Source organism: Falco peregrinus, chromosome 11 (genome assembly GCF_023634155.1).
Source record: "Falco peregrinus isolate bFalPer1 chromosome 11, bFalPer1.pri, whole genome shotgun sequence".
Taxonomy (NCBI): Eukaryota; Metazoa; Chordata; class Aves; order Falconiformes; family Falconidae; genus Falco; species Falco peregrinus.
Genome location: NC_073731.1, coordinates 4,327,832 through 4,354,198, shown reverse-complemented (window position 1 = coordinate 4,354,198; position 26,367 = coordinate 4,327,832). Strand labels below are relative to the sequence as shown.

The window sequence follows — 26,367 nt, the reverse complement described above, 5'->3', positions numbered from 1 at the left end:
AGCACTGCAGCAGTGGAAAGCTAAGTTAAACATGTTTGTAACATAGCTTAGTTTGAGAGTTTGCATACTTGGGTCACTTGTAGGTCAGCTCACTCATGAACTTCTAATCCAGCTTCAAAACTCAATGCAGATAAAAAGTCTTTTAAGTCCTCATAGATTTGGAGTAGCTCTGCATTCAATGATATCCTGTTCTTCACAGATAAAAGCCTGTACCATGATGCTGCAATTTAATCACAAATACATGTGCATGACTGAGACCATCAAACATTTACACACTTAGTTCTTACAAGTATCCATAAAAAACTCACACACTTCTTAAATTAATAACATTTATTTCCATTAAACCAAGACAATTTTTCAAAATTAATACAAGATAAAAATTCAAGGTGGTTGGCAAGGGGGAAAAAAGACAGACTGCACATAGCGTATGTTATTTTTATATGCTCAAAAATATTTTTGAATAAAACAATACTGGCACATAGAACTGGCATTTTCCCACAGAAAAAAACCAGCAGAATTCTCCCTTCTCTTCTAGTCAGTAGTTCTATGAAAACTAAACACACATACATGCAGCCTGCAACTTTCATAGCAAAATTTACCATAGGAATTTGGAACAATCCTCTATCTGAAGTCACAAAATTGTAGCAAAACACTTATTCTACTGCATTTTCATACCCAGTGGATTTTATAAGACTTCCCCTTTCAGCAAACAACAATCTGTTTTCCAGTGTTTACTGTAAGTGCTTAAAACTGCATTACTACTTGCAAACAAGCCTGAGGCATTAATAAAGCCTGATTTATTTGAAACAGATTAAAGCACTCCTGCAAAGTTACCACTCCTGCTTCAAATCAAAGCCATTGAAATCCAGTTTTGCCTGTTGGTTTCATTGGGCTCGGAACCTGCTGTAACATTAGACAAAACACACAATAAACAACATTCATTTTTAATTGTTTCAATAAAAATCTTCCACCTTGAAAGCAGTGTTTTCAAGTATTGCTATCCTAGTCTTCTAATGCCTACTGAAAATCCTCAAGAAACAAGACAAATAAAAAAGTCTGGATGGAGAGAAGAGTGCATTTAAACCATGATCCCCCTCCTTACCCCTCCCCACCCTCCCACCCAGGATCTTGCTGACTTAATTCCAAACTCACAATTTATTGTACAGCTGTGGCCTGGAATAAGCTTTCCCTGAGCGCTCTTTCTACCTGTTTCAAAAAGTCAGAATGTGTTTACTTGAATTCAACCATTATTATTGCCATTATTGCCATTTTCTTTGCTAATATGCAACGTATTTTCTAGGCAAGTTATTTTATTTGGTAGCCCTGGATTTCACACGTACACAAACTTGTATTCTATTGCTCCAAATACAGAACTTGAAAGTGCATCTGACTTCTAAACAGTATTATTCAGGCAGGTTTCAGAAAGTAACTAGACCCAAAAGATCTACATGCACAAATCTTCATAATGATACATCTCCATTGAAAGATGCAGAATTAATAGCATATCTGTTCAGAAATTTAGTGGCATAGCATCATTAAGAGACAGAACTGCTTTGCGTCCTAAGGTCTGGATATTAGAAGGGAACAAAACACTGTATTGTGCAAGAGGAATCAGATATGGAACAGGAATGGGTATTTATTTCACATCCAAGTAAAGCAAGCATTTCACGTGCAAGATGCAATAGTGCATCATAATGGCATTTATATAATCTTTGGAGGTCTAGTCTCTACCTGCTACCCACCTTCACACGAATGGGAGTTGTCTGATATACAGAAGGAAGCCTCAGAACCGCATTAAAATTTTTGCTTAAACTAGCCTAAATCACAGGTATTGTCACAGACTTTAAATGCAAATCCCCAGAGGACTGACCTAAAATGTACCATCAAATACTACACAATATAAATACACTAGGCGACTTGTGTTAATGCTGCTGACTGTATTCAGAATTCAGTAGTCTTGCTTTTCCCTTTTCAGTATTTCTAGCATACTAAAAGGCATATTTACGTCTTCCCTATAAATAAAGTTAGTCTGATAATTTAACTTTGTAGATTTATAAAATATTTTCTATGCAACTTAACACAATAGCCTAAAAAAGCAATTACATTTAAATTTAAGAAATAGTATATTTACAATTAAAATAAGTACAGACCTTATTGGATTTGCATTCATTTATCACACAAAATAATTTACAGAGCTTAAAATAATAAATAAGTCACTGGAAAGCTTTCAGAGATGTGCATTCTCCGTATGTCAGGGTGCAGTACGGTTTCAGGAAGCAGTAATGAATTCTGGCTAAAGTTTTTTTCATCAGTCTTTATGTAGGACGGCCTTGACCAAAACGGGATTTTGACCTGGATTAAGAACACGTAAGAAATGTATGTACATTATTACTATTAGAATTTTAAATTATAGCCCAGTCAGCTCTTCAGTACAGTATTTGTTTGAAATTACTTTCACATTAGAATGTCTTCTGAGAGAAGATAGCGAAAAAAATAAATCCCTCTCCCAAAATCTATTATTGAGAAAGTTGACTTTCTGCCAGGATACCTGTACCTACAAACTACATACTCATACAAAGGTACACAATCTGGAAGAACTGTGATGTTGTAGAGTCCTAGAATTGTAGAACAGTTTGGGTTGGACCTCAAAGACCAACTAGTTCCAAACCCCCTGACACAGGACTACAGAAACTAAGTCACATGCATATTTTTTTGACAGAAGTAAGACCTGTGAGGAATTTGTCTGACAACATATTTGAGGCTTCCAACCCATCCCTTAAAAGTTGGTCAGCAAGTCTGCTGTAAGCTTCAGCTCAAGAGGCTTAGCTGCTGGCCAAATTATGAGCAGTTCTAGGCTCTACACCTGCAGAGTGTGCCAGCTTCTCAGTTCATTTTTGGTTTACCCATTTAAGGTGTACAAGACTAACAGGCAGTAACATAGGTGTTTGGTGTGTGGGTGTTTTTTGGTTTTGTTTTTGGAAGCAGGCCAAAGAATATGCTAAAGAATCTTGGCTAATGCTTTTCCAGTTATCCATAATTTTGCAAAAAACTTTATCGGGAGCAGCAGTCAACATCCCAACACAGAAGCAATAAAGCTGTTCTTCCAGCACGGATACAAGAGTTTCATTCTCTTAGCTCTAATTTGACAAAGGAGGCTTTCACACCATATATGGTGTGAAAATATGGTGAAAACCATACTAAGAGACAAAATGTGGATAACTGGCTAGCTGAAAAGGGTCACATAGACATAGTCCAGCTGGCTGGACAAAAATGCACATCGCTCTCAGCTTATCTGAAGTAAAGCAAAATACACTGTCTTTGGCTGTCCTTGTTACACAGTAACAGGAAGATTTTGGTGGGAAAAGAATGTTGCAGGTGGGAACAGATAACTACAGAAGAGAAACAAGGGGCGGGCTTGGTATTTAGGCAACTAACCAATAATGAGCTTAACTTTTGTAATATGTATGAGCTAATTATAAGAAGGCATAAAAGGTGACTGTAAGGTACAATAAACGAAGTCTGCTGATCACTCATATTGAGTGACTGTGTCTTCCCTCCGTCGCTACAACAAAATCCTCTTTCATTTGACAAAGAAAGCTTTCACACCATATATGGGTTAACCTGCTGGAGAGGATGCAGATTCAAAACAAGTATATGAAATGAGGCATGTTTTTCTGGAGACATCCATCACCTCCCCACCTGAAATCCATGTTCTGCTTTTCCCTTTTATTTTAAAATCTTACCTGGCATTCTTCTCAGCATTGTTTTGTCGTGCACTGACCTGCGCTGAGGCCTTTATCTGAGCTTCAAGTCTAGAATAAATGCCTCCTGCATACTGGAATACACACACACACAAAAAAAAACCCACCAGGTTTTGACATTATTCCAATTTAATCAGTGACTTTTCATAAAAATCACTATATTCAGCAGAACCTATAGCATTCCTTGTTTCATTATCACAACGCAGTACTGAAAACTGTTAAACCCATCCTATTTTCCACACAGAGCTTTTTAAAAGACAGTAAGTTTTAAATACTATTTTAAACTATTTTCCACAAAAAAAAATGCTTGGAACAAAACAAAGACTGATAAAATTCAGTTGTTGATCTTAAGTATTGAATAGATGGTATTTTCATTTGTGTTACATATTTTTGTTAATCAAGACTCACTTCAATTCTGTAAACACTACATTGTGATAGGACAAATCTTACTTCTTTGCTGTCCTTTGACTTGACTCGATCAAGGTCTCCCAGTCTCATTTTTATCAAGTGCCCTGTAATCTCAGACATTCTTCTCTGATCTGTCAGAAATAAGAAAGAATATTTAGAACAGAGGTTTTCCTTGCTACTGAATACAAAGAAAGAAGAATTAGATGCACCCTTTAGTGATATTGTATTTGTAAAATTAGCTTTCTTTTCAGCTTATATAAAAATCTTGAGCAACCAATGCTCATACATGCAATGTAGCTATAGCAGTGTTCTTGGCAGAATCCAGATTCAGCTTGAAACACTACATCAAGATCAAAATCTGTGGGAATGGTTTTCAAAACAGCAAAAATGCACAACAGTCTCAGGAAAGATTAAAAAAGGTGGAACAAATAAATAGAAGTCCAAATAATTCTAGTCAGAAAGACTGGGAAAGAAATAGAAGTGAATGTTTATCTGCACAGACAACAAATGGCACAGGGATGCAGGAAAAAATAATCACATACTTATACAGTCATCAGATGACACAACTATAACCTCTGTAGGCTATGTGCTGACATTCTAAATAAAAAACATAAACCATGCTAACAAACACTTATAATGCACTTTTTTTCTTTTTTTCCTGCAAACTTTGAACTGCTTTCCAATATTTTCCAAGACAATAGGCCCAATGCTGCCCATTTATTTTTCAATCCGTATGCAAGACTACAATATATAGTTTTATGCTGTGGATTTTCTTTCCATTTTCCTGCCACAAACATATCTTCTCCTGTAGAGCAAGTGAAATTGCTAATAAGTGCTAATCAAATCCTAAAGTAATATTTTCAAACGGAGTTCTTAGCTGTATGAACATTTATGTACACTTTGGAGGAATCTGAGATTGATGTGTGGTTTGGATATGGCTGATTACTAATGATTAGTCTAGCTGAAATCTGTTTATTTCCAAATAAGGAGCAACTATAAAAAAAACCCACCCCAAACCCTATTGCTATATCTGAGATTGAATTCAACCTAAAGGTTTCCAAGTAGCTATATTTTAAGAAAATTAAATTTTTCTTATATGAATTAATTATTTTCTTTGCATAATATTAACTTCATGAAAGCTAAACTCATGCAAGAACAGACCATCTTCTCTTTGAGCATCTTGATTGAATCTTAGTGACCTTGACGCATCCCATTTGTTCTGCTGCATACTCACGCTGGTTAGAAAAGAAAGATGTACACCATGTTATCAGTAACAGTTTACAAAAAGGGATATACTAGAATATGTTCTCAAGGACTTTGAAAATTACTTACGTGAATGGAGATGCATCTCGGGAACTTGACTGTTGAAGACAGAAAAACACATTAAATATGTTTTGAGATCAAGTTCAAAACTTAAGAGAATTCCTCATTATTCAACCCAACCAGAGAGGCTGGCATCACAGCTAGGATTTACCTTATCAGATGGCTTCTCCTTTTTCTGAACACTAGGTGAAGAAACCACCTTCTTTGGGTGCTTGTAGGATTTCTTTAATTTCTCCTTTCTCCCTGCTAATTGAAGAAATATCTACTCATATAGTCACAGATATTTCGATTTTCTCATCTACACAGCTACAAAAGAATTGTTTCTCTCTACTTCTTTACAGAGTAAATGAACAGGCTATTTCCATTTTGTTAAGCGTTGCAGGCATTGCAATAGTTTCCTGCAAAATACACTCTTGATCAACTCCGAGGACATCTCACACATGAATAGTTGCGGCTTTCCTTGTTTGTCAGTGGGTTTTGTGGCACTGAACAGTGGCGTAACTATGTATCTAAACACAGAAAAACTAGAAATGCAATTCAAATAACATTAGTTTTTATTTATTTTAAAAATGTCTAATCTTAAAGATTTGCTTACAGAAGAATTCTGCTGCCTTAAATCCTTATCTCTAAATACCAGGGAGGATGACTGTAGAGACATGTAGTACCTGGTTTCCTGCATACTTCTTCTTCATCCCCCACTTCATCCTCAGTGACCTCTGAGCCAGTGGTATACTCCTCTTCTTCAGATAACAATGACTGCTGTTTCTATTCAACAGGAGTAGAGTGCCACAGATTATAAGTGAGGCTTGATTCCTATTAAATAATACATTAAATCTTTCTTGAAGGAGCGGACTTCCAACGCGGCTCTGTAGCGATGTAACTGCATGCACAGTTAGGTCTGAGAACATGTTTCTCAAATGTTGAGGAAGTAATTTGAAATCTTTGCTTAGAATATTTTGGTAAGTATTTGTATTTCTGTTTCTTCCAAGTAGTCAGACATTGTAGGAGGTTGCCCCTGGAGGCAGTAGAACCTCCACCTTCAGAGATACTCAGGATTTGACTGGCTATGACCCTGAGCAAAGGTGTTATGGCTTTGAAGCTGAATCTAACTTTGAAGATGGCCCTGCTTTGAGAACAGGAGGAAATACATAAGATGACCACCAGAGATCCCTTCCAACCTGTATTATCATATGATTCAGTGTTTACTATCCAGTGCATTGCTGGCTATATTAGTTTTCTAATTAATAAGAAAGTTTGTTACAGTAGCACATGTCTGAGCTAGCCACATAATCAACTAATACAGGAAAGTACAAGTTTATGAACAGTTATATTGAGGCTTGCTGGGTCTTGCAAACTGCCTGAAATTGCTGAGACACCCAGTAATTAAATACCACAAAGCATGCATATCACAGTGCACTACAAATACATGCATTCTGCACACCTGAGCTACTTGCATTAATAATTTATTGCAAGTTGTTCTGGAATATCTGGTTGGCTTTTTTTCCTGTGAACTCACCCTAATACCTAAATTATTTTTTTTTCTTTCTACCTCTTACACATCATCATAAACTATGGGCTCCAAGATAGCAACAGATGGGGTCACAGTGAATAGTTCCTAACTGATCAGCACAGAATAATGAAAATACTAAGGAATGTGATGTTTACATTGTTTGAATACACACATATATCTTTTAAAATAAGTGATAATGACTACTTAGTAATCCATGAGAAACGATGACACTTAATATGAACTACAAGTCAAAAAGATTAGGAAACATGTTTTTGCAAGAATGGTCTTACTATAGGACACTAGGAACATCAGACTGCAACACAAATCCTCAAGAGTGACAGAGGCAAACTGCTGCTCTGTAGCATTTACATACAGAAATAGTAAATAATGTATGTAAATGATACATCCTATGCTACTGGAAGAACAACTGCCCATTCTCAGCATTTGGCTAGGCCCTCAACTCTGATAAAAGGTTTTTTTGCAATGAGGCAACTTAGACAAGCCATCAAAGAGAACACCATCAAAAGCTGATTTTGATGATTTACATTTTGGTCAGCCTAACAAACTATTAAGAACTGATGCATGCAGTGCCAGTCCATTGTTTGTTGCCATTTATAAAAACATTTTTATTTTTATTCAGGCCAAAGTAGTACTTCACGCATACTTTATACTTTCTTGTAAAAAGCGTTGCTATACTGCAACCTCCAAATTAAAGCAAAAGAAAACATATTTTTCACCCAATTAATTAGAAAATAAGACAAAAATCAAACTTAGTTCTCTGCCAGTGCTGAGGAGCAAATATTTAAAATTATGAAGAAAATACTTTACTAACCAGCTGTAAAGTCCAGTTCTTCAGAGAAAGAAACTGTAGTCACAGAAAGAGAAAGAAAAGCATGGAAATTAATGAAGTAATAATAACTAGAACTTTAAAAATGTGAGTGGAATTCTAAAAACAGAAGTGGTATGTACAGCAATCTACACTGGTAACTCCTAGAAGGCCCACTCCCGCCTGCAACTATAAATCTTGGTGGAATGACTAACCTCAAACAGGTTATGAGCCACTGACCGATTAAATGCAGTGGAATCGGTCATGCTTTAATGTGCCTAACTTTAGCACTAAAAATATTTACAGCTGATTTTAATCTAAAAAAGCAGTCCGGTGCAGGGTGGGGATGTTATGTACCAGATGGTTATGGAGTTTAAATCCTCCTACATATACTGCAGGAGAGCTTCTGCTCCTGTTTGAAATCCTCATGGAATCAGCAGACACTATGCTACTATCAGGATTGTTGAGTTAGCAGAAGTTCCACGAAGGGTGCAGAACTTCAAAAACATCTTTGCATGAAAGCTCTCTTTAAACCAGAGGTAGTATTATAAACAGTCTGGACTGTTAACAATCTGACAGACAAGTGATGGCATTCTGTTGACCTGACATACACGTGGTAACATACATGCATCATAGTTCTGGAAAGTAAAAACTTTCACACACTGGGGGAAAAAAAAACAAAAACCAACCCACAAAACAAAACCAACCAACAAAACAAACCAACAAAAAAAATCCCCAACCAAAACACAACCCAAGTTACAGCTCTTGATTTATGGACTCTCTTGCAAAAGCTATGTGGACACACCCAGATACATCAGGAGGCAAAACAAAGGTAGCAATCATTTGAATATTTGCCAAGTGATGCATTTTAAAGTATGACTGGATCCTTAAATATCATCAGTTTAAGAATGGGGTGGAAAGCAGAGACATACAGAGAATTGCCTCTATATGATACACAGAAATATTTCCAGCAGACAGTAAAAGTTTTGCCTTTTCACCAACTAGGTATTTTGCACCTACGCTAGCCTATGCTATCCTGCAATGTCAGCAGTGCACTACTTCCTCCAAGAATGTATGGGTTTTGTTTTTATTAAAAGTTGTCTAATGAATTCTTCAAAGTACCCTTGTAAGAATCCTCATTATCAGAAAAAAGGGGGGAAAAAAATTAGCACTCACAGCATTGATTTCTCCAGTTTTGGGACCCCACGGCATATTTGGTTCTACAAGCACATCACATTCAATGCCTTTTTCATCACAGAGCCCAATGCCAGAATCACTTAAAGAGAAAGATGTGAAACGAAAGTAATTTTTTCTATTTCACAACTTTAGAATCAGTCTCTCTTTACTCATCAAATATCAAGAAAGAAAACAGACCTCCAAGTCAGCTACGTATTTTGATAAACAATCCATTAAAACATAAAGGAGTGAATGCTTATGGAGGATGAATGACTAAATGTCTGCTTGAAGCTTAAAATGAAAAAGTACTTGTTCTTTTCCCAATTTCCAACTAAGCAATCAAAAATAAGTTACCTTTAAAAGTCCTACATCCCATTTCAAAATGTAAAGAAATTAAATGTAACGTGCACACATGTTAAATGTTGAAAGCTAAGTTATGTCAGTAACACAACATTCTTACCTATTCTCATCCTTAGTGAAAGGAACAACAATAACATCTCTATGATGAAGCAGATCATTCAATATTTTAGTAGTCTGAGATGGCAAAGCATCCCCATCTTCATTTCCTGAAGGTAAATCAACCACATGGTCCCTCACTTGGCAGCCCTGCGATACACATACACAAAAGATCAAAACCTTGAGTTAATACAACAAACTGATTTCAGTAAGTACCATAACAGATTTCAACTTTTCAGTTCTTGTTTCCAAAGGTCCTAGCCTGCCCTGGGACACTTCAACAATTTACAATCCTTCTTTTGAAAGAGACGTATTTTCATAACACACTGTCACTCCCCCAACATGTATCACACACTTTTAAAAGTGAGCTAGTATTGAAGTACCTTTGGGAGGGTTGTAGGATCAAATCGAAGAACTTTTTGGTTACAACAGGGATATACTCCTGTCGCAGTCGAGCCCAGAGCACTTACTACACTTGGATAAAGAACTGGCTGCAAATGGTACTGGCAATGGGAGAATTCAGTACACAGGAAAGACTACATTAGAATAAAAAGAGAGATAATGAGAGGTAATATTAGCTACAGAAGTAAAAATTTTGCACTACAAAGAATGCATACTAGGCTTTGTTGCCACATATTTTCCAAACTGCTTTAATCCCTGCCTTGCTCCCCCACAACATGCCATCTACAGACAAATAAGTGAAAGTCAAAACATACTAACTTGGTTACATCTCGAGCAGGTCAACCAATTGACAGTCCCCCAAAGACGCCAATAAACATCCCTCCAGGATTTCAATTCCTCATGAAGGCAAATTAAGTACTCATGCACTTCCCAGGTTTTGTCTCTGAAAAAGCAAAAGGTCAAGCTGCATACAGAATCGCAACTCTGTTTTGATCCTGCCACCAGAAAGGTGAAGCAAAGAAGGAGGAGAGCAACACATGCTCCACTGGTGAAAAGCCTACAGAAGAGTTCAGAACAAGAAGGATACAATGTGGGACAATCATTACTAAATTCAGACCATGACAGAAGAGCCTATATTCTTCCGCAACATCCTAAACTTACTTATAACAAAGAGTTACAGCTTGATTCATCTCAAGCTCCACATCTTGCAAATTATAAACCAAGATAAATATCAAACCTTTCGGAGATCAGGAGAACCATTAAGGAGAGGAAAACCCAATACACAGAGCAGAAGAAATCAAAATATGCACATGCAAACAGACAAACTCAGTCATATTGCAGTTTTCTGTCTTTAAAGCAATATGTTGTGCAACAGAAACAAAGTACTACCATTGTATTTTATTTTAAAAGCCAACATAATGTTACTATGTATCTGCAACACAACAGCAACTATTCAGTTGAGAATTAAAGTTTGAAAATATAAGATTGTCTTTTTGATGAATACATGTATCTGAGACTTCCAGTCTTAAAAATACAGACCTTGTTCCTTCCTGGTGATAAAATGACACACGCTTCTTCAGAATCCAAAAGAGAACATGCAACTTGCACTGGCGCATGTTATCCTCAGAAACAGCAGATACTGTTTTCCCACAGTTTTAAGCCCTGGCCTGAACTGGTTTTTGTCATATATAATACATCTAACCCAGACTAAGTGAGCAGTACTTCCAACTGGAAATTAATTCTAGGCACCACTAGAGGACCAATAAACATAAACCTATTTTTAAATCATTAAAGATAGGCTTGTATTAGCTCATAAGCCTGAATTCATTAGTGGCCAGTGTCACTTTGCCTAGGGAACAGTAAACTGATTCTGTTTAGAAAAGCTGTCACAAGTACCACAAGGCAAATAATTAGAACCTAAATAATCCTCTGAGTAACTCTACAACCCTGCACATTTATATGCTAGGAATTGTATAGCAGCTACATACAGTCATCTTAAGTGACGTAATACAGTTAATGAATTTCATGTGGCTAATCATCAATGACCCTAAAAGGTCAGGACAGGGTCACAAGATTTGGTTCTGTTTATAGACTGTTAGGCAGAACTTAATCGACACCTTGGAATTACTGGTGGGAGGTAACACCAAATACATGTTACCTTGGGAGCTGATACTGAACAGTGTTTTGTTTGTTCCGAATGAAATAGATCTGTTGAGAAAGGTCTCCTGTTATTAATTTCCCACCATCTTCCTTAAAAGGTGCATGCGGGGAGGGAGGGAACTGCAGCTGATCACACACTGATCTTCATTAAGAAGACAATCCAGCTGTTCACAAACATGGATCAAACAGACAGAACTGAATTAACCATTTGTGCCAAACAAATCAGGCATACATATAGAATGGGTCCTGGGAGCTCCTCTTTAGAACAGAAAAGCAACTGGCAAGGTTTATTTATAGTACTTTTTAAGCAGGCTGCATATTTGATTTGACAGTACAAAGTCAGTCTAGAAAATAACTCTAGCCTTTCTTTGCTGGCAGAGATGGGTCCATCATTTAATAACAAATCTTGTAGAAATGCAGCCTTTAATTTAATTCGTCATCAGTTACATATATCTTAACACTTTTTTGATGAAAGAATTAGTGAGTATTTTCTGTTTAGGGCAGCACAACCCAAAATAGCCCTCCCAGTAATCATGGCTGTAGTTTTTCCATTTCCATTCAGCAGCAGCACCACTGAATGAGTTTCAGAAGTACAATATGGTAATCACCCCTTTTTTTCCTTTTGCTAGGTAATATAAGAAGTTGAAATGTTTCATACTGCTCTTCATGCATCTATGACTTCATTTTGTAAGGTATCTGGTAATTCCTAAACTTTTTTGTGTTTTGTAAAATCACCCAAGATCATATAGTTGAAGAAAGGTTTTTAATATATATATATTCACTACCTTATATGAACATAGACAATATTCCCATGTTGATCTATGTTGATTTTTCCTGGTACGCAAGGAATCCTTCTTTCAGTTTCTTTAGTTAGCAGCTTTTTACATAAGCAACACCTAGATTATTTAAAAAAAGAAAGAAAGAAAGAAAGAAAAGAAAAGAAAAGAAAGAAATAAAGTACTGGAGTAAGAGCAGGACTTCAAAACACAGGGACTGTCCTTGCAACTGAAGCAGTAATATAAAACAGCCATACCTGTATAATGTTGCTGCATTTCCTCGAGAATCTGGATTTAGGTACTCCGGATCAAACAGTCTCTCAATCTTCTTGCAGAAAAGTTTACTATTAATGACAACAACACAGCTTATCCATTAGAAAAAACTGAAAATTGTTTTATGTATAGTGAGACTAACAATTATATTCTGATAATAAACAAAGTCACCACCTTTCTCTCAGAATCCAGCTTTTAATATGATTTTCCTTTAAACTAAACTGTTTGGGTAACTGGTTCCTGACCTAGTCATCTCTCATTTTTACACAGATGTGAAGAAAGGGATCCCTTAAATTTTTTTGCTCTATTATGTTGCTTGCCAATATAAAATGTCAACTTCTACCTTGACTAAAAGACCTTCTATAAATGAATACTTCTGTGAAATTACGCTGAACTTTTAGAATTAAAGTTATGTCTTCATCCCTACTGATTAAAATTCTTTCTTTCTTTCACCTTGCTTGTCTGTCAGTCTGCCCTCCAGTAACTGGCCCTTATCTTGACACTGACTAAGCTGGAGTCCGTATGAAATAGTACTCCATCATGTCTATTCAGCCTTCCAGCCATCCTAAATTCTACATCTAAACGTCAGAGTTCACAGGACGCTGAAGCCAAACCATTCTCTACAAATTAGGAGCATGTCATCCCGTAAAAAGTTCCTTACCCTAATCCTGGCTCCCATGTGAGAATTCATGAATAATTTGTCCATGCCACACTTCTAGTACAGCCTTTCCTTTTGATCCTTTCCTAAAAAAGCTCTTTGCTTTTGCTTATAATTTTAATACAAAACTCTGAATACAAAATTCTGAAGGAACTTCATGATATTGTGTTAAAGATACATTACATGAGAATACGAATTGTATATATGTCTCACTTGAAACCCCACAGTGTCTTAGCTGTTCTGAAAAATGATCCAAAAGCCTGACAGCACTTCAGTAGTGTATTACAGGGCAAAAAGTTACCTCTTAAATTTGTCTCTTTTGTCCTTCAGCTCTTCCAATTCATTGTGCGTGAAGAGATCAGCAATGTGTGTAACAAGATTAGCATTGATACAATTCATGTTACATGGTGTGGCTACAATAGCATTCATATTTTTGTGACAATAATGAATACATTTTTCTACCTAGGAAAAACAGAAACGTTAAAAATAATGGCAAGGAATTCTAGACAAAGCTATCTCAAAAGATGTACTAATTGCTTCTAAATTTTTATTTTTTTAAAGTCTGGTGTTTTGGAAAATATTCCATTTCAACTTAAAAATAAAAAACAAGTCTCAGATTTGTCTAAAGCAGACTCTGAATTAACATGATTCTGTGTTAGTTCATGTTCTCCTCCAAAAGGTTTCTACAGTCCAAAAAACAACTCCACAGATGTTTCATCTTCAACAAGTGGTACCTTCCAATTGCTTGTAAAAAAAGATCCATGGTACACATTATACATAGTATTGCCTGGATCTCAACTTAAACAGCTATGTTTACTGTGTATTTAATGGTGGGTCACCCCAATAACAGAACTTCTAACAAACATTTTAACTAACAAGTCAGTAGATATACAGAGCTGGAGAACCATATCCTAAGCGTGTCATTCGTGTAAAAAGGATACAAAACAAAGGTACTCATTCATTTAATAATCCTTTTTGATAAAAAAGGATCAGAAGTCAGCTACTGATGTTATTCTAGATCAGTCATCAGAAGGCAAATCCAAGATCCCACTACCACATTTAGAATTAATTTACTCTAAGTTTTCTTGCATTAAGTATTCTGCAAATATTAGATTACTGCACTGAATAAGAAAGGTGGTAAAACTCACAGAAACAGATGATGCAATGAGAAGATTTTGAAACAGCCAAATTATAACAAACAAGCTGGTAATTAACTTATGGCAGAGAATCTTTCCTTCTTTCTTAATACTTACTAATGAATCCATCTTCAAAAACTCAGAGGAAATAAGAATTGATATCACATTTGATGGTTCTAAAAGGCAAAAAAAAGGTTGGTTTTTTTTACATAAATCCTTTTGATAACTTCATATCACACCCCTCCCTCTGCATATTTAGTATCTGTTTTAAGTATTATTTGACCAGTCAACCTGTCCATCTTCCAATGTATAGAGCATTTTCCATCTTAAGAAACAAAGTTTTGATTTGTCATTTAGGTGGCCAGAGTACAATTATAACAAACCAGAATTTATAAAAACTGAACAAGGTGGCTTCATAGGGATACAATGACTAAACAATTACACAACAAGATTAACTTCCATCTGTATCCATCATACCCAGATGAGACTTCGCTTAACATAACCTTTGCACTCGAAGATCTAACTCTATCCTCTCGGTTTATGTTTTTTAAAAATGGTAGCAAAGGCTCATCAAAAAATTAAAAACTTGCCTCAGATTCATAAAGGCAGAAGTTCTTCTACCATTGGATCAGACTGCATTGAAATTTTAGAAAATATTGCAATTGTCCCAATGGGGAGGTGAGGGGAAACAAACCAAACCCCAACAATCATCAGTATTTTAAAACTACCACTCTGTTCTTGTTCAAGTCTGAAGAATCTTTAATTTAAAACACCAGACCCCAAAATATATTAGACCTTTTTCACTGCTTCAGCTATCAAGATGTTTCCTCAAAGCTGTCAGTGTTGACAGATCAGAGACTACTGCCATACTGACCAGAGAATCTCTGTTGCAACACTTTTCTAACAAATTACAGGCTTCAGCACACCAGTCAGAAACAAAGAGACTGGGGCTGAACTTTATCAAAAACATTAGTCTTCCGTTATCACAGAACATAATGAACCTACAACAAACGATCTACACGCTTTCTTTTACCTAAAGTTGGCATTTCATTAGCTTCAGAATCTTTAGTGTTCCTCTTAACGTATCTTATCAACCAGTCGAAGATGTGAACGTCACAGTGCACTGAGATGTCCACCTCTTCCCAGCGCTGGGCATCCACTGACAGATACTCAGCAAAGTATTTCATTTCTGAAATCAAAAGGTCTCGAGGACACACAAAATCTTCTTTGAGGTTTTTTGCTTCGTCACACACATGGATCACCATATTTGGCCTCAAAAAGAAAACAAGCCACAAACCAAATTAGCACCATAAGCCAGTTAGAACACCAAAACCAATCAACAAAGACCTCATCTCCAAATCTGGATCACACATTGCAACACCGATGTCACTAATGGGTTTTTATTAACAGAAGCAAACCAAGTTGCAGTTATTAACTATTAATAAAAACTATTAATAGAAACTACTGTCAGATAGCATTGTCAGGTGAAGAACACAGATCCATATCCTCTGACACATAATCAGTGCAATTTAATTATTAAGAGACCAGAAAAAGAAGATTTCTAACTCCAGTCGCCAATGCAGTCACACCACTTTGTTATGGGATACTACCTGAATTACACACAGAACTTATTTGTTCTTTTCCTTTTTCATTTTCTTGAAAAAACAGGCAGAAATATATTCCTAAGTTACTGAGGCACCCAAGAACCGTAACAGCATACAACAGCAATTTTTGTGTGTAGAAATTAAAATTTGTATTGTATATTAAAACATCTATTTCTTAAGAAAAGGTCATAGCTAGAATCAGTAAATGCTGCACTACAAAAAGATGGTTACTGTTAGGTTTCAAACACACACATTATTCTGTGTGTGCTTGTATAGTATGGAAAACTGAGATGTGATAGCACAAAAAACAGTCACATGCATGGCTATTTGAATTTGTAGTAAAAATTTTCATTTGCACTTTTCATTTACAGCTTTTTTTTCTCCTGTTTTCACATAGGACAAATCTATGTTCACAGAATTTAATTTTTTTTTTATTAAAATGTTACTGAGCATCAATATTGTTTCATTCCTTTTGAAATCAGGTTATGTTTCCCATTCTCACCACAGCAGCAATCAATCACTAGGAGGAATGCTATGGTCAGATTTTAAATAAGCTATCCCTATTGCACATGAGAAATTTTTGAACTGTCACGTTTTCAGCTGAGATAAGAGTTAATTTTCTTCTTGGTAGCTGGTACAATGCTGTGTTTTGGGTTTAGTATGAAAATGATAACACGCTGAGGTTTTTAGTTGTTGCTCTGTGATGTTTATGCCAAATCAAGGACTTTTCAGTTTCTCAGACCCTGCCAGCGAGAGGGCTGGAGGGGTACAAGAACTGGGAGGGGACACAGCCAGGACAGCTGACCCAAACTAGCCAAAGGGATATTCCTTCCATACCACAGAACATCATGCTCAGTGTATAAACTGGGAGGAGTGGGGCTGGCTGGCGTGATCACTACTGGGGGACTGGCTGGGCATTGGTCAGTGGGTAGTAAACAACTGTATTGTGCATCACTTGTTTGGTTTTTTTCCTTCTGGATTTTATTCCTTTTCCCCTCTCTCGTTTTCATTATAATTGTTGTTGTTATTGCATTTTATTTCAATTATTAAATTGGTTTTATCTCAACCCACAAGTTTTACCTTTTCCCCCAGTTCTCCTCCCCATCCCACCAGGGAAGCCGGGGAAGTGAGCGAGCAGCTGCGTGGTGCTTAGTTGCCAGCTGGGGTTAAACCACAACACAAACCAACCCCTAGTATTTCTGTAGCAATGTAAGGTTTCAAAATTTCTTACAGCATTTATTCCAGCTGGTTTCTTTCCAACAGTAGAAAAATACGAGCAATCTACACAGTTTTCTTTCAGTTCTATAATCCTCTAGATAACAAACACATAAAGATCTTCTTACCCCTGTGTTTCATCAGTGCTTTCTCCACTTTTATGCACAGGACCTTTCTCGGATTCTGAAGAACAATTCCTTGTGGAGGTTGTGCTGGGCCTTCCTTAAATGCAAGGAAAAAAGGCTGCATTAGAACAAAAATGCCTGACCTTTTGCTGTCATGGTGGAGCAATGTTACACAACTAGCAACAAATCTGCTACCATAAGGGCTACTATATAATCCAAATTCCTGCTCTGAATGGCATGCACTGGAAACTCGGACCAGCGACGTGGCTGGGTTGCCCAGACACTTGGCTGCAAACCCAAACACATCCAGTCTCTATATAGAGCTGGAAGATTCATGCAGTCTTCAGCATCTCCTTCTGGGAACACAACCCATTCTTTTAGCTCTCCTTGTCTGCTTTGTGGAATGTGGGTCTTAATACTCTGTCACATCAAAACTTCTGTTTTCAGGAAGCTTTGCTGCCAGGATATAACAACTTGAGACTAACTCCGCTTCCTATCCATAATGTGTTAGCTTTGGAAATAAGTTGTCTCCAAACAGAAGCACAGAAGTCTCTTCAGGTGTGGTTTTGCTAAGTTTCTCAAACACAAGGCTTAAAGCAGCAGATTATATAAAACAAGACCAAAGAAAGCAGACCGTGAAATGAGTCTAGTCCTAGAGCTACATCACATAGCTTATCCCAGCAATAAAGGACAGCTGCGCTCTAGCTGGAATAGATTATCTTCACAAACGCACTACAAACAGTGGAACCTGGACACAAAACCCAGTGAAGTCCAGGAGGTCTAGTCACCAAATCCAGAGAGTTCTGGGCAAAGGGTTAAGATAACCTCAGCACTCCAACACTGAATAACTTTTCTGACATTAATGAATTGCTGCAATCTGAAACCTCTTGATAATCTTGATTACAAATCATAAAGATCATTATCTTTTTTTTAACAATGGAAGTGCACATATCTGTCTCCCATTGATGAAAATCCATAAGGTCATGATTTTCCATGACTACTCCCTACCCAGATTTCTAGGAAGAGTTCCAGAAGCTCCTGCTCCCTCTCATGTAATGTAAGAGGCTGTACTCTTCTGAAGACAACTAAGATAGACCTCTTCACCTTATGGCTAAATCACTATAGCAGACCACCAACAAAAATTATCTGGAAGCTCCGTACAGTTCAGAACACAGTCGTTACAACCTTCAGGAAAGCAAAGTTACTGCACCAGAGGCAGAAGAAACAAAACTTTCTCCAAAGATACAGCCTAAGGCTTCACACAGTTAAGCCTTAGTAAGGCCATAATAGAGGGAACATGGTTAATAAAAGGGGAAGATTTACTAGGCAGACCTTCGTAAAACCTTGGAAGGGGCTGGGTCAGCCACAGCCTCGAGGGCAGCCATGCCACTGCAGGCAGATGACCCCCACTAGTCCTAGGTTTTGAATGCAAGGTAAGATGACTATTTTAAAGGAAGGGCCTATACAAAAAAAAAAATATGGAACAGTTCTGTCTGCAAATATTAAGAAGTTTATTTTGAACATAGTGATTTATTAAAGGAAATAATGCTGATGAGAATATGCAAGACAGCCAAATTAACAGGGATGTCTGAACTTCACCATACATTTCCTCCTACCTTTTTTTTTTATCTTCCCCTCAAAGCTTATAGATCGTTTGACTTCAGAAAGTTAGTAATAAATACTTTGGGTAAAAGGCTATCCTATATGCTTGTTTACTGCCATAATATGCATTCAGAGGCAAACAGCAGTTTGCCTTATAATTAGGCAAGTAATAAAAGAGTTTTTATAACTCAGCCAAACCAGAATCCAGCTCGAAATTAATTTGGTCAGATTGCTTTTTCTTGCTGTGACTCATATCTACAAATAAATCCAAACATGCTCAAAATTCTTGATCCTAACAGTAAGCAGATGTGAATAAATCCACTAGGAAGTAATTAATTAAACAACAAAAAAAATTACAAATAGGCTTTTCACAAATCTCCAATTCTGAAATATACAAGAACCTCACAAATATTAAGCAGGTGAGTTCACTCCAGCCTGAGAAAAGGTTAATTAGCCTGATTTCATACCAACAAATTACATATCAACAGGAAAAATCATTTATCCAAACTTGCAGAGAAAGCAGAGAAAAACCTCAAGCTAGGACCTTGCAGTAGGCAACGTTAGGGTACTTAACTGCATTAATACTTACTACACGTGTTACATTGTTAAAAAGAAAACATGCACTAATTGTCTATAAAGTTCTATAAGCAGAGTTAGCTTGTTAACTGCTTACTGGGAAGCTACTGATCTTACAAGTAGTCATCTGTGGGTGCAAGAAGCATTTATTCCACACCATGCACGTAACAAGTACATAATTGAAAGCTGACTGGAAGCATTTTCAATCTAGATACTACATATACACTTTTCAAATATCACCTCTTGATTAAAATTATTAAAAACAACTTATTCATTCTCCAGCAAAGGTCAAACAGCTGTTTTCCTTATGCAAAGAGAACAGTGACTAGAAGACTGCATAATAACAGAGAACATATTGTTTAAACACGTCTTCCTAACACAGAAATTTATTACTGAAGTGAATTTCACATGCAATACATTTACCAAGTCCTACAAGGCACTGAAGACATCTCAGTCTACAATGAAAGTCAGAGAATAACTATCGCACAGTTAGTTACAACTTCATAGAGGAGAAGTACTTAAGGAAATGTCAACAATATTTAATTGTGCTGTGATTGAAATACAACTGTTAGGACTGGCCCTCCTCTGCCAAATTACTGGGACACATAATTGAGGAAGACACTCTACATGCCATTGCAAGACTGTCTTGCATCAAAAAGTAGCTACACTACACTCCAACTCCTATGTAGCCATCTCGCCATTGAGCAGCATGGCAAACAGGGCTTTTAGCTGGGAGGTTAAGGGTCTGACCTCAGGGAATCACCTTCTCAGCTTGCTGCAGCTCTTCTACACAAACCTTTCTAGTTATTTTTACAGCACAGCTCAGTGAGATTGCAAATGGCTCTAGGTTTAACAGTACAACACTGGGGATAGAAAACCAGAGAGGAATTCCTCTCCCCACCAAGAAATCCTAAACAGAGGATTCAGCTTAAGGATTTATGCCTTTTGGAAGGACAAGCTATTAAAAATGCCCAAACAAACATTGACTTCTCATCTAAACTAACTGGAAGTAGCTTCACATAAGCATTATATTGAAACTTAACTTTGTCTTCCAAAAGATGAACAACTACTATTCCTGGGTGGACTTACCACTCAGGGCAGAAAAGCATGCACATACTGATTATAATCAAAGCCAATATATTTCAGAATGACTGAAAACATACCAGTTACAGTAACGGAATCCTGCCCAATAGCAGGCTCCTGACACTCTGTCTGTGTATCAAGCAAGGAGGATTTGATGTACGTAGCTAAAGTTTCCACAGGACTCCCACCAGCGGCCATCAGGGGGTTATACTGGTTGTCAACAGGTGAACTTCCACTGCCTTTTAGTTCATCAAACCTTTTTGCACACTGTCACAAAATGTAATGATACAACAATGAAGCAGTAGCTTTCAGTACATTTTTAATAACTGTAATTTGAGACAGATAGTGTATTTCATATATCTTTTGCATGTGAAGTTACAGATATTAAACTTGTAATGCTTCCTATTTAGTAGTATCAGGAAAGTACATAAATATTCAGTAAAATAAGTAAGGTTTACCATAATTAAATACTCTAATAGAAAAAGTAAGATAGAACCTGTTTCAACTTCTATTTCCTTAAAAACTGTGATTTTAAGCCTGAACTGCAAAAACAGAAGTTATGGGGAGAGTTTAAATTCTCATTTTGTAGCTAGTTCTTTTACCATAAACATTGTCAAATATTATTAAAAACAGCTATAGTAACTGGTTCACAATTATTACATGACTTCCCGTTAAATTCGAACAAAAGGGACTGGCAATTTCCACTGCAATTCTATTAACTTGCCATTCCTTGTTTTGATTAACTAGAAAGTTTTATCATTTTGTTAATTTGTAGTGATACAATGACAATTATGAGTTTAGTTCGGCAGAATCCCACGCACAGGTAATTTACACATACAAGTAAATCTACTTAACTCTACAGGTGATTCTCCTGTGACACAGCTCATCAGGCTCCATTCAAACAGCTGTTTTTATCTATTTATTTAGGACTGAGCTAACTGACATTGCTGCATGCCACCTGCCCCTTTGGGAGAGGTGCACACAGTGACATCCTTCTGATATTAACGTAGCATCTCAAATTTGTAACCATGCCAGTCTACTATATACAACAGATACATGAACGCACAGCTATAATTTACTTAGTTGCCTTAAACATGGATTCCGCATATTTGAGACACTTTGGGTTTTTTTAAACAGAGTAATCAGACATGTACTAATCAATCATATAATCTTAATTAATATGAGAGTGCTCACCAATACTTTTATAATTATTTTATTTGCTTAATGTGCACAATACTGTCTGCAAATTGAAAGGTATACAGTAGAAAACGCCCCCCACCAAACGCTTTGCCAAGCACTTAAAAGGCAGTAATATTCCACAGAAGCTTCTACTCCCAATCATTCACTTTTATGTTCTAAATACAAGGTTACAGTGATGCCCAATAGCAATGTGAGCTGACACATTTGATTAAGTTTGCAAGAAAGTGAAGAATGCTGGCTTGTTTTCTTCCAGCTTTGCTGAATCACAAGGGCAAAAGGCATTTTCTTCTCTTAGCTTAATGCCCCTCAGGAATGAAAAATTCAAAATTCTTTTTTTAAAAATGTAAGCATTTCAACAGGAAATTCAGCAATCCAGAAAGATTAAGTATATGGAGGCACTAGGTTCTTCCAACTCCGACCAAGTAAAGAAAAATCTACATCTTGTAGAACCATACAAGAGGCAAGTGCACTCTTAACTACCCCATGGAGATCCGTAACTCATACTTCTTTACAAGTGCAATGACAACCATAGAAAGTTACCATGTACGCTACAATCTACGTGTGGTTAGTTGGTACTACCATCCTTTCCATTAGAATCTTAGCTATGTAATTTGAAATATGTTAGCACAACTACCTTTTGTATTCCGCTTTTTAATTTTTAATTTCCAGTAATATTTTCCTTATTCTATATTAGTTCTAATGAAATAAAAAAGGAGAATGTATTTCTTAATCTCAGTGTTCAGATTTTGTAGAAACAGGGTTTTTTCAATCTCCTGCTCATTTAACATTCAGTTCTTTAGGTATAAATCACTTCAGACAAAAAAAATCCTTTAACTTCAATTTCCCTCCCTCACCCAAATATGTTTTCTCCTTCATAAAGTACTGCTTAAAGTATATGAATTCTTTTATTAGTAAATTCACCTCTTTGGATGTATATCCTGGAACTAGCCTTGCCACACTGTCCCAGTTGATAGGCTGAGGAACACCAATGAGGGAACACAGGATCATATCCAAAACCATTTGATTGTTGTCATATGGAAAGTTATTGTTTTCTGAAAATCCACGACTCATCTTTGGCTACTTAAGCCTAGAAGAGAAAACATTATTAGCCGGTCTCACTGCACAGTTTGCTAAAGCTTGGTCTGCATTAACTGCAGCACTCCATAAATTACTACGGGCAATGTCTATCACAGTATTACAGTCAAGTACTAATGCTTTATTTGACAAAACTTACATATTCATGTCTGCATCCTCAAAACCCTGGGGGGAGGAGCAGATGTGCAAAACACACCAAAACCAACTCAGCAGCACCAGGCACTACCCACAGTTTCTTTCAGCTGTCCGTTTCCAGGAGGGATTCACACCCCTGAGCCCTCCAATACAAAAAAAAAACGGCCTCCCACAAATTCAGAATAAACAGCCTAAGCTACAGAGGGCCATTTTAATGTAAATTTACTTAAATTCAAATACACTTATTTGTTCCCCCAAACTTTCAGCTGCTCAACTTTGGTCTCCTCTTGCTCTGCCTATTTGTTTCGCACACCTGACTTCCACTACACAGGAGCCAACCAAGGCACCCAGCTAACGGCCATCAATAATACTTTGGAGCCCCACCTGGATGTCTTCCAGCTCTCATCCTGAAGACTCGAGTTTTGAGGTGTCCTAAGGCACTCCTAACTCCTGATTAGCTGGGATGATCAGGGCCAAAAAACCTTGTTCTTTCACTTTCAAGCTGAACACCAGAACAAAGCATGTAAGGACAGCAGTGAACACCTTAAAAAAAAGGCAGTTCTTCTAATTTGAAAATTAGTGGGGTTTTTTTCTTTTTCCAAATGGTTATGTGTAGCACCAGGGAACACAGTACGAGTTCAAAGTATTGTTTCAGCATATGTTGGGAGAAAACTGCAGGCATTAATCAAGACTTCCATATTTGAGTAACGCACAGCAGAAGAGCTTTGTAAGGACTCATATTTGGAATGCACTTTGGATCTTTTCTGAAGTACCTTACACCGATCACATAAATCACAGAACTTAAAAGTTACATTAAAAAAATTGAGTTATAAAGCAAGGATTACAGAAAAGTTCAGAGAAAACACACTTAGATGGTAGCAGAATTAACTCATCACTTGTTACTAAAAGCATACTACACACAGATGTTGCCTTTGCATCACCCTTTTTCTAAAAAAAGATGCTTCAAATATACAAAATAGCACTGATTTTGTTTCTGACTCTAGAAGCTATTCCAGCACTTGTTTGTTTTGTTGGTAGAAACAGAAATCACAGCTGCAAGTAACTGTCAGCTTTCACCTCCTGAAAAGATCAGCTGACTGAAACCATCAGAAAGAGAAAACTCAGAACCCACCAAGACAATTCTTAGGTTTCCTATACTCATGAGATTTCAAAAAGAAGAACAGGAAAAAAAGCGCCACGAACAAAACACAGAAGTCCAATAGAAAGTGTCATACCTTTTGAACATCTAAATTAAATCTATTGCAAAGCATGCGAAATAGCCATTTTTAAAGGACAAAGATCCTTCACAGCCAGTATGAGCCCAAACTTTCCAACTCAGATAGATGCCTCTACGAGTTAAAGGTAGATCAGTTCCTGCAGGCATGGAGTCGTTGGAGTCCTTGGAGTCCTTCACCCTCACCCTGACAGCACTATCAAGTGGCCCGCTGTGGTAATTCTGTGGTGGAGACTTCTCACTGTCAGCGCACAGCCAAATGTCAGTATCAATTATATTCAAGCCACTGAATATCCACCATCTCCACTGTCATGAAAAGAAATAACCGGGCCAGAACACATCAGCACCAGTGGCAAACCAGCCTGGGTGGTTATAAAATACAAAACTGACTTCTTGTGCTACCTTAGATGCACATAGCAGCTGGTTTAAAAAAGTCTGAAGGACATAAGTAAATGAGAGAGTATTGGAATCCTCTGGTCTTGCACCATAAAATATGCTTAATGAAATTCACATTACTAGCAATGTCAATATTCCATAAGCCATCATTTTAAGGACTATTTCTGTGGTATGATTAAGTCTATAATTTAAAGGAAAAAATGCTGAGTACTTTGCTGGTAACAAGTTTATGTATGCATCAGCATTGTGGACCATGAAGCAACTCGACCATGAAAGGATGACAGGTACGCTAAAATGTAATGAGATGTTCAGAGAGAAAGAAGCCTCTGTCTCTCAAATATTTTTTATTTGCTTATTCTTACATTAAAACACAGTTTTATGTATGCTGGTTACTGCAAAGATAAAGCGGCATATTAACTACAAGCATAAAGAAGTTAAGTTTTCTTCTTTCTGTTCTCGAAAGAGCATGGGACTCCTCTTTGTGGTTTTATACATGACATTTTAACATTTGCCTTTTTGTCCTTTAGCAAATCCTGACAGAAGTATAGTTAAAGACACATGCAAGACTGTCTCGTGCAAGAATGGTGTGCTCCATAAGAGCAGCAACATAAAGCCTGTAATAAATTGTACCGTCAAGAAACAGAAGGCAACTTCTACAGATTCTCTCCAGTTTGTTCCTGCAAGTAAAGCTCAGTTAACTCCTTCCTCAACTATGCAAACTGGAGGAGGGGGAAGTTTAATTATTTAATTCTAACAAAGTCATTTGATATGCTTCATATGGAGAGATATGTGACTAGGATTTTTTGCTAATACTTAAAATTCTAAAGTAAGGGGTGTAAGCGATTCCCAACACTTTAATATTTCATAAAACTGGTATGATTAAATAAAGAGTTAAATCACTCCGCAGGAAGTTGGTATATATTGCAGGAGTTCACCGCCTCATATAAGGCTGATTTTTTTTTTTAAATTATTTAAAGGAAAGAATCCATCTAAACCTGAAGAACTGCTCTCCCCTCCCATGTGCATAACCTATGGGAAGGTAAAGATGGTGGGGGGTGAGCGCGGGGTCTCCTGAGGGACCCTCAAACGCAAGGAAGGGACGGTGCAGGGCGAGGCGGGAAGAGAAAGAACAGCAACTTGGCTTGCGGTTTGCTTTGCCCGCGTACTAGTCAAAATAAAAACTAAACCCAGGTAATAAAATAACAAAAAAAGAAAAACCGTTCCCAGTTTTCTGGGGCAAGATCCTACAAGTGCGAGCAGCTTCCTCACGCAGCGCCGGCCCGCGGCGGGGCCCTCGACAACGGGGCCCCCGCCAGCCACCCCAGCCCCCCCCGGCGGAGACGCCCCGCAGCCGCCGGGCTGCCCTCCCGGGGCCGCAGGACGCTGTCCGGGACGCGCCAGGGCGGGGGTTACCTGGCGGGCCCCTAGGCGAGGGGCACGGCGGCGCGGCGGGACGGGCAGCGGCTGCTCCTCCTCAAGGCGCGGCCGCCGGGGCAGGCGGCGGGAGGGCGGCGGCGCCGCTCCCCTGAGGGGACGAACGGCACGCGGGGCGGCGCGGAGCCCGGGAGCAGCCCGGCACGGCCCGGTCGCTGCCAGCAAGGCCCCACAGCGGAGCCGCCCCGGGGCTGCTCGGCGCGGCGGGACCCGCGGGCAGCCCCGTCCGCCGCCAGCCACCGCGCCCGAAGCGCGGGAGACGGGCTCCCTCACACGCCGGCGCCACCCGGCCCCACCCTCTCCG

The 26,367-nt window shown here is 37.9% G+C and overlaps 1 protein-coding gene across 9 annotated transcripts; it reads right to left on the bottom strand.

Annotated features, from left to right (window-relative positions):
• Nucleotides 1-293: 293 nt before the first annotated feature.
• On the bottom strand, nt 294-26,367 carry SANBR (SANT and BTB domain regulator of CSR). 9 transcript variants are annotated; one of them, XM_055816511.1, is made up of 21 exons: nt 26,043-26,366; nt 22,691-22,856; nt 20,650-20,836; nt 17,312-17,405; nt 15,398-15,636; nt 14,482-14,540; nt 13,530-13,690; nt 12,555-12,641; nt 12,307-12,417; nt 10,181-10,304; nt 9,844-9,996; nt 9,465-9,610; nt 9,005-9,104; nt 7,835-7,867; nt 6,158-6,257; nt 5,644-5,738; nt 5,502-5,530; nt 5,331-5,404; nt 4,212-4,300; nt 3,744-3,835; nt 294-2,352 (listed from the first exon to the last, which is right to left on the bottom strand). In XM_055816511.1, the coding sequence occupies exons 2-21, from the start codon at nt 22,838-22,840 to the stop codon at nt 2,316-2,318; spliced, it is 2,160 nt and encodes a 719-aa protein (XP_055672486.1). In that variant the 5' UTR covers nt 22,841-22,856; nt 26,043-26,366; the 3' UTR covers nt 294-2,315. The 9 variants fall into 9 exon arrangements, with proteins under 9 accessions (XP_055672486.1, XP_055672487.1, XP_055672489.1 ...); XM_055816516.1 differs by lacking the exon at nt 20,650-20,836 and adding an exon at nt 23,384-23,501 and having other exon boundaries at nt 295-2,352; XM_055816519.1 differs by lacking the exon at nt 20,650-20,836 and adding an exon at nt 23,384-23,501 and having other exon boundaries at nt 295-2,352; nt 17,312-17,401.